The sequence below is a fragment of the Condylura cristata genome, unplaced genomic scaffold (assembly GCF_000260355.1).
Source record: "Condylura cristata isolate star-nosed mole 26May11 unplaced genomic scaffold, ConCri1.0 scaffold00004, whole genome shotgun sequence".
Lineage (NCBI taxonomy): Eukaryota > Metazoa > Chordata > Mammalia > Eulipotyphla > Talpidae > Condylura > Condylura cristata.
The window spans coordinates 24,184,361-24,196,866 of NW_004567105.1; the positions used below are offsets into that span (position 1 = coordinate 24,184,361).

A 12,506-nucleotide genomic window follows, 5' to 3' on the forward strand; every position below is an offset into this window, starting at 1 on the left:
CCCTCTGTGGTGGTCCAACGGGTTAGGATGCAGCACTGCAAGTTAGCCGCAGCCACCTCAGTGCGAGTTCAATCCCCCACCCCAGAGGTGATCCACATGGTGTGGCAGACCTCTTCTGTCTCACCCACTGCTCCCCTCTGCAGTGTACTTCGTTGATCCCCGCTCTGTCTTCTGGTGAATCCTCTAAATGCCCCTGTACTTCTGGCCTATACCTCAGTTCTGTATGCATAAATAAATAAATCTTTAAAAAAAATAGAGAGTGGAATACAGGAAAGTATCAAAACTGTAATCATTATGGACACTTAAAAACACAAAATGAAAGGATCTTGTGTCTCAATGTCACATGCCATAAGCATGGATGAAATCTTTATTTTAAACTTTACTCTTTATTGTTTATCAACAAGATTCAAAAGTCTTATCACTTCTAAATTAAAGGGTAACAAAAATAATGAAAAATTTGTAGATTTTGTGATACGATAAGTAAATAAAAATAAAACACAGGGATTTTACTGTCTTTAAGATCTAAGCCACTTTGTTAGCTTAGGAAAGTTATTTATTTTCTCTGGCACCAGTTAACTGATCTGTGAAAAGGTGATACAATATCTGAACTAAATAAAACTCACCATTAAAGGAAATGATGTCTGTAAAGTTCAGTTCACCCAGCAGGTATTCCTTACATATTAAGTCCATATCTGTATTTGTAACACACCTTATAAATAACAATATTTTTTGATCATGAGGGCCACTTAGAACATAACCTACAAGTCTATGATTTAACCTTTGATCAGATAATTTTTAAAAGACACATATTAAGTACCCAGTATGTTTCATATAGTATAATTCACATTAGATGCAAAAATATAGCAAATGTATTAACAGTCTATATTTCAAATAAATGTAGCCATTTCTCACCATTGTAACCTGGAACACTCTTCCCTGCTTGGCCTGGAGGTGGTGTCTTAGAATTACCTAATCCAATGCATGATGCTGTAATTGGAGATCCAGTCTCTGGAGAAGAAAAATATTATTTATCATATGATGTTTCAACATGAGATCATTATTTCTTCAGTAAAAGCACTGTCTCCCCTAAGTATGCTACAGCATTTAAATGCCTTAGGTACAAATGAATATTTCTATGTGTATTATTTAAAAGAAAAAAAGTGCCAGTAGTTTAGACCATAAGGTCATTTATAAAATTTAAGCACCCATATTTAGAATATTTTATACAGTTGAGTTTCTGTAAAAATAAAAAAAGACCTCTTTAGTGTTGCACTTATGGATCAAGGGACATGAACAATGGAGAATTATGTTGCTATGAGTTTGGCAACATATGTTAAAGAATTTCTAGATAAGGCCCTTTCTCTTGATGCATCTAAAGTTAATGTAACAAAGCAAATAGCAGCGGTGTGTGAGATATTTCTGTACCTTGTATTTTAGTCTCTGAGTTAAGTAATCCAAACATCCTTAAAAATACACAATTTCTTTAAAAAAAAAAAAAGATTTATTTATTTGTTCATACAGAACTGGGGTACAGGCCAGAGGCTCAGGGGCGGCGAGAGGCTTCACCATAGACAGAGTAGGGAGCAGAACAGGCAGATTGAAGTACACTGCTGAGGGGAGCAGCGGCTGGGTCAGAAGAGGTCTGCCATGCCACGTGGTCACCTCCGGGGCAGACGGGAATGGAACTCATGCGGAAGTGGCTTTAGCTTCTCAGTGCTGTACTTTAACCCACTGCACCACCAAGGAGGGCCCCACAATTTCTTTTTTTTAAGGAACTACACTTGCTTTAAAACCTTGGACCTAAGGCTGAATTTAGTAGTGCTTCCTCAAGTTGTTCACAATTTGGTGTTCCTGGACTTCTTGATGCCATGTTGATTATTTCATCAACATCAGAAACTTAACCACAATTAAGGTGTACTAATGAAAAAAGAATTTTTTTGTTTTCCTTGCCTTAATTCATAACAGCCAGAATGATATCAGGTATTACATAATAACCATTAATTATGAAGTTGATTTTTTTGTGTGTGAAAGAATGTAGTGGTTATCATGAACAAATACAAGCTTAGAATTGACAGAAAGTTTAAGACCTGAGTTTTGTGTCTGTGAGTGGGTATTGACAATGAAAGTATGGGAACTACTGACTGACAGATATAGGCATATCATCAGTCAGTATGCCTATATCCAGAGAATTGTTGCCTAACCAACCAGATTTCCAAAATAGGGCAAAATATTTTCCTAAGGAATCCAAATGTATTCTTTCCATTCTATCATGCATTCATATCACTTTAGAATGATGGGAAGAATTTATTACTACTCTTTACTTTCTGGAGTAGTTGAGTCTATTATTCACATTTTATGGATGGTGGCTCAGCTGGCATCAATAACATAACATGGACTTTCTAATGTTAAAACACAGTTCCTAAGTCCCAGTCCAGTGTTTCAAGAATATATGGTCACAGCTGAGGTAAGGCAGCAAGTAATTCGAGCAGACATTTTTGTTTAACAAGAGCTCTCAAGTATTTGCATTTCAAGACAAAACATGGAAGGTATTTCATGAAATGTCTCATCTTTAGTCTGTGAAACTGTCCATTCTCCTATCACAATCAAAGAATGAGAGGAAATCCACATATTTGAAAGTGTTTACACTATTTTCCCCTTTGGCTTTTTAAAAATATTCAGCTATGCACCTGAGTATCCCTCAAAACTGACACAGAAAGACAAAAGCCATGATGATGACAGGATGCAACCCACTGGAGTTAAGCATGGAAAGAACAGTACATAGATAAAGCAAGTTGATGACAAGAACAGAAGCTTCTGGAAAACATTAAGAAAGAGAGATTCCCTTCAACATGATTCTATTCCCCTTCCCACCTGGGTGGGAAAACAACTGCTAAAATAAATCTGCTATTTTCACAGGATACCTTATCAAGTTTAGTTTATCATTCCCATCATCTGGAGTTCAAATTCTCCACATTTCTTAACACCATGAGGCCTCAGTCACAAGTGGCTCTGGAAACTCTAACTGTACCTGCCTGTGGTTTTAGTACCTGTCTCTTAAAAGCAATGCAACTAACATTCAGAACACTCACTGACTATGTCAGGTCACCTCATTGTGGATTCTTACAAAACATGTTGTTAATCTGCTCTTCCTAGATCATTGGGAGAAAGGAGTGTGGGCAGAGTGACAATAGTAAAACTAATAAAGACACAAGAAAGGGACAGAAAATCAGTCAAAATTGTATGCCTAAGTAAACTGACACTACAAATTTGCAAACAGACTGAAGCATTTCTATAAAAGATTACATAGCTGGTTGTTATGCTTTATAACTATTAAAGAACATATTCTTCTAATTAACTTGACCTAACTTCAAGAACAATGAAAAGTATTATCCTTCTAATTACTTAAATAACATGTTTATATTTTTAACATTAGTAATTTCAATATCTCATTGACCTTTTCTTGATATTTTCCTAAGCATTGTGGAAAAGACCTTTTAAAGGAAGTGACACACAAAGAGATTAGGCAAAATGACAACATCTAGGACTCTAAGAACCCAGAATCCAGTAAGGCCCCACAGTGGGATGAGAAAAATCATAATGGTTGTTATGGAAACTTCCTAAATGGACTCTCAAATAACTTCAAAATTGTTCGAAAAACATCTGCTTCACACTGCTCGGGATATAATGAACTAGCTAGCAGTTATCTAGAAGACAAGAAATCCAAGTGTTACATTGTGAATAGAAATAACTAAATTAAACAAACCAAAACAACCTTTTTGACAAAGAGAATTGGATGCTATATTTGGAAAAATTATCCCAAGATACCTAACCTTAGAAACACACAATGCTCAGCAATTCACCAGCATAATTCCTTTGGTAAGAGACAACCAGAAGAAGATGGCAGGAACTGAAGATTGTGAAGAATAAAGCTTCATGGATGTATTTATAGTCATACTGCATTAGAAATGAATACAGGCCCTCCCTGGTGGCGCAGTGGATTGGAATGCAGCACTGAGAAGCTGGCAGTGGCTGCTTCAGTGCAGCTAGATCCCCAGCCCCGGAGGTGATCGACATGGCACAGCCGACCTCTCCTGACCGCCCGCTGTTCCCATCAGCAGTGCACTTTATCGATCTGCCTGTTCTGCTCCCCACTCTGACTCTGGTGAAGCCTCTCATTGACTCTGCACCCTTAGCCTGTACCCCAGCTTTGTTTGCATAAATAAATAAAAACTTAAAAAAAAATGAATACAGACACTTGACTTCAATTTTTTGTATCTTTACTTCTCCATTCCACCTTAACTTTCAGTATAGTTTCCTTAAAACTACTAATTCTAAAAAAAAAAAAACAAAAACTACTAATTCTAAAGGAAAGACAATTGTATACATCTTTTTGTCCAAATATAAATCACGCCATGTATCATGCCAGGTACTTTTTGTTTATATGATTGCACTGAAACAAGTCAACATGAAGAAAAGGTAATATTCCTTTCTCTGATGAAAAATACTAAAAATATAAACCATGCATCCTAGTCCCCATAATTCCTTCAAAAAAGAAGAATGGACCAGACCAGTGTAACCTGTGAGATTTTCTTATGAACTTCAGAGGCTGGAAAGGAAGTAGAAATAAACCAGACTATGTCTGCTAGATGTAGACAATTTCTTGTGAGCGGGAGTGAGTCTGGTATCTAATATTTGCAAATGGAGGATTTGAAAATGGAATCACCAATTAGCAAATATTTATTGAGTAGCTGTTATGTGCTGAGTGCTATCATTAAGCCTGAGGCTAGAGAATAAACAAACATGACCAAAATTCCTACTCTAGTGAGATCACATTCCAGTTAGGGTGGTGAACAACACAAATACATGCAAAAGTAAAACACATGGCATGTTAGAGAGAACTTCTAGAAAACAAAGCATAAACAGGGATGAAATGTGAGGAGGAGAGATTGGCATTTTCAATCAATGGCCACAAAATACCTCCATAGACATGACATGTCAGTAAAGGCTGTAAGAAGTGAGGACACATATCATGTGTATCTATGGACAAAGAATCCAGGATAAAAGAATCACAAGTGCAAGGGCCCTGATGTTTGTTCCTTGACTATTTGAGCAACAGTAAGGCAGCCAGTAAATTGAAGAAGGAATGAGAAAGTGTTAATAGTAAACAAACCCAGAGATATTCAGGATCACTAAACGTATTTCAATGTTCTTCTTACATCTTAAGCTTTTAGTCTGAGTGGCGTTGCAAATCAATGAGGATTTGCTTTTTAAGATTTATTTATTTATGCATACAGAGCTGGGGTACAGGCCAGAGGTGCAGGGGCGGTGAGAGGATTCACCAAAGACAGTGGGGAGCAGAACAGGCGAACTGATGAAGTACACTGCTGAGGGAAGCAGCCGGCAGGTCAGGAAAGGTCTGCCACGCCATGTGGTCACCTCCGGGGCAGGCAGGGATCAAACTCATGCGGAAGAGACTTTAGCTTCTCAGTGCTGTGCTTTAACCTGCTGCGCCACTAGGGAGGGCCTAAAGACTAAACATGTTTAAGGGTTTGAGAATGGCACATCTTCAAACAACTAGCAACAACAAATGTTGGCGAGGATGTGGCAAAAAAGGAACTCTCCTGCACTGCTGGTTGGAATGCAAACTAGTACAACCACTATGGAAAAACTGTTTGGAGGTTCCTCAAACTGTTAAACATGGATCTTCCATATGACCCAGCAATCCCACTCCTAGGAATCTACCCCAAGACACAAAAACGCTGATTCAAAAAGATACTTGCACCTCCATGTTTATCACTGCAATTGGAAAGACATGGAAACAGCCCAAATGCCCAAAAGTGGATGACTAGATCAAAAAGATGTGGTACATATATATACAATGGAATATTACTCAGCAACCAAAAAAAAAAAAAAAAAAAAGAAACACATGTCCTTTGCAGCAACATGGATGGAGCTGGAAAAGATCATGCTTAGTGAAATAAGCCAGAAAGAAAAAGAAAAATACCAATGGTTTCACTCATAGCAGGAATATAATGGACCAAATGAGAAAATAATAATAATGAACAGCTATATACCAGAGACATTTTGAGGGGGTGGAGTGGGGAATGGGATCAAAAACAGTGTGGGGAGGGAAGTGCACAGGACTATGGTGATGGCACATGGGTGATTTGGTGATGGGAAGCCCAAGGGTATTACAACTGAGATAGAAAAAGGCAAAAAATAATGTAAAAATAAACTATTATGTTATTTTAAAAGGTATTCAGTCTTTAACCAAATGAAAAAGATTTGTCCCAATTAAAAAAAAGAGAATGAAGATAAAAGGATAAAGGAATATTTACCAGAGTTCAAAATACTACAAATCAAGGGCACTGATCACAGCGTAGTTTATGTCAGGGTTTGGACAACTGCCCAAAAAGAAGCGATTATTCTATTTAAAGAATAACCCAACGTCATTCAAGTGCCATAGAAAAGTGTTTAATGACAGGAAATAATTCTCACAAAATGTTGCTTAGGAAAAAATTGTAAGATAGAATGCACTCTCTTTAATTCATTTTTTAAAATAATAAACACTGAGTGAAAACACATATTTTGACAAGACACAGATTAAAATATTAACAGAAATTCCCACCGAATGGAATCTTAGAACAGTGTCTCTGAAATCTGAGTCACCATGGAAATGAATCAGTTCTCAAATCCTCCAACCTAAAAGTGCTGCTTGTAGACATCCAGTCATGGTCCTCACTGAGTCCTCTTCCAGCCACTCCCCGACATGGCATACTGACATCTTGAACACTCCAGACCAGCCTTTTCATCACCTCACACGGTCAAAGTTGCCTCAATTGGCATTAAGTAAACCACGAAGTCCCTGCTCATTTCTACCCTTCTCACTAATTTGCAAACGCACAAGATAGGGTTATGTTTTAAGTGTTTTTCTTTACATAACAACAGATACTTAGACCAATGCCATAAAATAAATCACAAATGCCTTCAAATAAATCACAAACGCTTTTCTCAAAAGAGAATTGTTCATGTAGTTATATGAAACACTCTCCCTACCTGCAATAAGAAGAATCATTTGTATTACCAAGACCAAACACAGAACAGTCCCTGACATTTTGTGCTCTGAAAATATTTGCTGACTAGTAAATACATTCTTGTACATGATTTTAAGCTCTGATGACATTAATTAAAAATAGAATTTGTAAAGTAAGTAGAAAAATCACAAAATTCAATGATAAAATGAACTGGAAAGCAGGGAAAATAGGAAAACCCAGGGAAGAAAAATAGCTGTAGGTTGCTGTTATAATTCTGTTAAGAATTTTTCTTATTCCAAGAATGATATTCAAAGGTCAGTCCTTCAATAAATATTTATTGAATATATTCTACTCACCATGAGACATTTCTTTTGTGAGGAAGTGAATGTTAAAAGTAGAATGATATTCCAAACAGGAATAGCAGCATGAACAAAGGTTGAGAAGTTAGACTATCAAGGGACTGCAAGTGATTCAGCAGAACAGAGCTAAAGGTGAGTTGGCTAAAAAAGATAATAAGGCAGCTGAGCAGAGGCAGCCATGAATTGCCTTCCACACAGCTTTAGGAATTTAGACAAAGGAGTATGTGTATAATTCCAGGAACAATAGGAGATTCAGGGGGTTTTCACATAGGTGATTTGCTAAGAATTGCATTTTAGAGAATTCCCTCACTTGGAAACAGAAGCACTAAGCTGAGTATTCTAACCCAGCACTGGAGATGACTCAGGCTGGTGGTCTGATCCGGCTGAATGGCAGAGGAAGATGAGACCAAGTGTAAGTCATGTGCAGAATCAAAAAGTCTTGGTGACTGGTTGGCTGAGGGTAATGAGCAAGAGGCTGAAGTCCAGGACAACCCCAGGGCTTTGACTCATAAATAAAAGAAAGAAAGGTAGATGTGAGTGAAGGTTAAGAAGGAGAACTTGGTGGTAGGTTGACAGCAGAATTCTGAAATAAGAGTGCTGCATCTGGAAAGTTGCAATTTGTCCCTACTGTGATTCTAGAATCTCTACACTTAAACAACATGGATTCAGAAATTGGGGACCCATGCACAAGTTGAGTCCTAGAAATAAATCAATTCTGCAACTTAGGACCGCCGAACCATATTAATCATGGCATCAGGATGGCCATAGAGACAATTTGTAAAGAAGCCATTCCCTCCACTTGTGAATCTAAAGTGAGCTATAAATAACTTGAGTGGTGGTAGCAGAAAGGAATCAGAAACAGTGAGATGTACAATGGTGAAAGAAAATCAATTTAATCTTTGTGTTCATGAGATGGTATGATTACAGCTTACAATACTTAATTCAAAGCAGCTGAACTTTTCATACAGCAAACAGACCATTAATTCTTGCTAAGAGACACTGTTCTTATTCTACTCCCTCACCAGCACACTACCTCAAAGTGTGGGTGACTCAGTGGAAAAATACCTATATTGTCTTCAGTTGAATTAGACAAGAAATACTGAATTAAAGAAGGCAGAAGGTAGGACAAATGGAGAAAAGACTTTGAGCAGCACAAAACAACGACAGTGCTCTAATCTTAACTAGTTAACTCTGAAAAATTTAACTCTCTACTATTACTTATTCTTAGGTACACATTGGTCTCTCACATTCTAAATTTTCTTGAGTCTGGATTATATACAGACCAGGATGCTCAAGATTGCCTGTATCTTCATGAGTAGAAAGGGAAGGAAAAGGAAAAAAAAAAGTTTATTGACAATTTCTTGTAAGCCTCAACTCAACTGAATTGCTCATACCTATTTCACTTTATTTCCAGTTTTCCACATGCCTGTGAGAAAATGCATGTCAGGTCAAGGGTTTGCCAGCAGCAAACGAATAAGCAGCAGCTGAAAGAATTTAAACCCAGTCCTACCTGATTCAGCATCACTCTCTTTTCACAAATCACATTGTTTTCCCAAGAAGAATCCTCACCTTTGGTTTCCAGATTAGAGCTGACAGCAAATGAGGAATTAGAAAGTCTTTTGTGGGACCAATGGACCCACAGTGCAGGAGTTTACATATAGCCAGGGTAATCAAACTTCCAGACAGAAAGCTTTGTCAAGGGAGGGGTAGGCGACTCTTTTTCTTCGGGGATCTACAAAACTATTACTTATTTTCACCTTCTAAGATGGATTAGATACAATCTTGGCAAGGGCAGGGGAATTAGAATTGATATTTCAAAGGCCAAGCCAACTTTATAGTAAATGAATTCTCAATGATTAGTATGTTAATGAAAACATTACTGCTAATAGAATAATAAACACAAATAAAGATGCTACAAAGCAATCACCTATCTGAGCTACTTTATGTGTTATAACCATATTTGAAAACAAATCCCAACTTGATGTTCTTTCTCAATAATAATAAATTCTCAATAATCCCAACTTGATGTTCTTTCTCATTATAAAGATAAAAGTGTCTGATCCAATGACTACTATTTGAATTGGAGGTCATTTCCAGATAGATCAACAATTTGCAAACTACTATTCACTTTCTAAAAAGCAAAAGCATCACGCAGGCTGCCCTACGCGTAACAGATGATTATTCCTTCCAGAAACTAAATTTACATTGTTACATCTAAGCTTCTGCATCTCAAGTTGTCAATAAAAATTACCTATTTTAAAGTAATGAAGATTGCCCTAACTAAGAAAAAAGTGCTGTCTCCAGGCAACCAACATGACATTAGGGCTTTTTGCCTCTTAGCAGATAGATACTGTCATAGAATCACTGGCTGAATATTGCAGACATCACACTGTCTGTATAACTGCTTCCCCAATTGTAACATCCATGCTAAACTGCCTAAAATTTCTTTTCCATGAATGGGAAGAAAAAAAGAGATGAATTTAGTTTTGATCATCACATTGAGAAAAAGAAAAATGTCTCAGAGAAAAGTGACCCATCATATTACTAAAGAATCTACATTCTACTATTTAAAGGTAGAATATGGTAGACAACCTCATTTTTGAAGAAGTGGCAATGTCAGAGACCAACTAAGCCCCGAGAGTTCTACATGCTCATTTTAGTTGTTTTTTTTTTTTTCAATCCATCATCTTTAAAAACAGAAGTCTATATTTTAATGAAACCTTATTACATAGCCAAATTTTAATGGACTCAGACATTTTTACTTAAAACCCAGAAGCAAGAAACAACAGAATTGAAATTGACATTTAGAAAAGCAGTATTTGGTACACACAGAAATATTTCATTCCAAAGCTTGCAGACTAAGGTGTTACTGACACCCAAACCACAAAGAACAGATTTTTAAATAAACAAAGAGTCATCAGATAAAGTTACCAAGAAGATAGTTTCCTCACTCTCTTGTCTTGTCAGCCATGTAAATAAAGTGTCTTATGTTTAGTTCTAGGAAGGTATTTTCTATGGGACACTGGTTCACTATATTCAGAAGAAAATCACATATTTAACACATAGCTGCAAAATGTTTCCCTTTTTTTAAGGCAGAAATAATGAGTAATATAACTCTCAATGTTCAATTCCAGGAATAAAGAAACTTCTCCATATTAAACTAAATTTAGAACTTCATATTGACAGTTTAAAATCCCTTGTAATCAGTAGATCAACAAAGATACATTAAAATGAAATGTCTAAGAGTACAAAGGTAATAAGACAATCCCCAAAAATGTGTCTAAAGCTTTATCAGATCATAAATACTTAGCTAGGTGGTTCATGTTTGATCTACTTAAAAATAAGACAGTACTGGCTCTCACTGGTGGCGCAGCGGGTTAAAGCACAGCACTGAGAATCTAAAACCGATTCCGCATGAGTTCGATTCCCGCCTGCCCTGGAGGTGACCACATGGCGTGGCAGACCTCTCCTGACCCGCCCGCTGCTCCCCTCAGCAGTGTACTTCGTCGATCTGCCTGTTCTGTTCCCCACTCTGTCTCTGGTGAAGCCTCTCGCCGCCCCTGAGCTTCTGGCCTGTACCCCAGTTCTGTATGTACAAATAAATAAATCTTTAAAAAAAAAAATAAGACAGTACTATATTTGAGGTGGAAATATTCCCATGGAAATCACTGCTTTGGATAATTGTTATTAAACCATAACTTATCTGATTTATGTTTTTGATACTTGAAAATGGACTACTTTTATCTTTAAAAATCTCTGGGCTAAATAATGTAATAAACTATTATATTATTAAAAAAAAAAAAAAACTCCTTACAAATACGATGACCGATTTTGAGTCTGAATGGACTATGATGGAGGACAATGTGTGCAGTAATTTGTATCTGAGAAGGTATGATCCTATACCTTAAATCATATGCACTACTGTAAACCAATGTTATCTTAATTTAAAAATCATGGGCTGGGCCCTCCCTGGTGGTTCAATGAATTGAAGTGCAGTATTATAAAGCTATCTGTAGCCACTGTGTGATTTCGATCCACCGACAGGAAGGTGGCCCACATGGTACAGCAGACCTCTCCTGACCCACCCGCTGCTCCCCTCAGCAATGTATTTCAGTAGATCTGCCTGTTCTGCTTCCCACTCCATCTCTGATGAATCCTCTCACCACTCCTGCACCTCTAGCCCATACTTCAGTTCTTGCATGCATAAATATATCATTTTTTAAAAAAATCCTGGCTGATGAAACTTCTCCAGATATATCTATGGATAAGGACTGAATTTGGTGGATCATTAAATTTTTGGTGGTAAAAATTCTTACCCCATTTGTTCATCCTTAGGAAGTATATCCAACCAAACTGTGTAAAAGTAAAGATTATTCTGTCAAGTGTCCTCAGCACATTTTAATAATATGGTATTATACTGCCTGTCCCTTTAGGACTACTGATTTTGATTTAAGAAATGACATGATAGAAGTTTGCTGGAGCCTTTGGGTGTACTTAAACAAATCCAGAATTATCAGACTGCTCTTCAAAGGAGGGAGGTGTAGGCTATATATAGAAGATAGTAATTTCAGAACCGGCAATTGCAATTAAAACCACAGCCACTCAATCAAACAGGGAGAGAAATACTGTGATGATTCCAAGATATATAAGAGTTCTCAGCAAAGAGCTCAAGGCAGATAAAGTAAGATCAATAATCATCAGCAATGTCTTAATCCCTTAGGTGACTACCATTTTCTCATTGAAATACATCTTCAGGGTTTTTAAAATTCTATGAAAAATTTTCATTCTCAATTAAAGTGATGGCAACATAAAAACAAACAACTAAATACTTAGTGCTATGCAATTTATGGCATTACCTTTTTTCAGTTATCTAATCACTACCTGGGCATAAGGCTGCTTGAAACATTTTCCAGTGCTTACATTCTGTATATGAAGGTAACCAAACAGATATGATCTACCAGTCAGTTGGAAGAATCATGGATTATTTTTATCTAAAAATTTCACCACGTTGCGGCCCTCCCTGGTGGCGCAACGGGTTAAAGCACTGCACTGAGAATCTAAAGCCACTTCCACATGAGTTCGATTCCCGCCTGCACCGGAGGTGACCACATAG

General features: G+C 37.1%; 1 protein-coding gene across 1 annotated transcript in view; it reads right to left on the reverse strand.

Annotated features, from left to right (window-relative positions):
• ACSS3 (acyl-CoA synthetase short-chain family member 3) overlaps positions 1-12,506 on the reverse strand; it is a 127,631-nt gene that overhangs the window by 19,643 nt on the left and 95,482 nt on the right. The window contains exon 10 of the mRNA XM_004676501.2: positions 913-1,008. Coding sequence (XP_004676558.1) covers positions 913-1,008 — 96 coding nt within the window. The remainder of the gene's footprint in view (positions 1-912; positions 1,009-12,506) is intronic.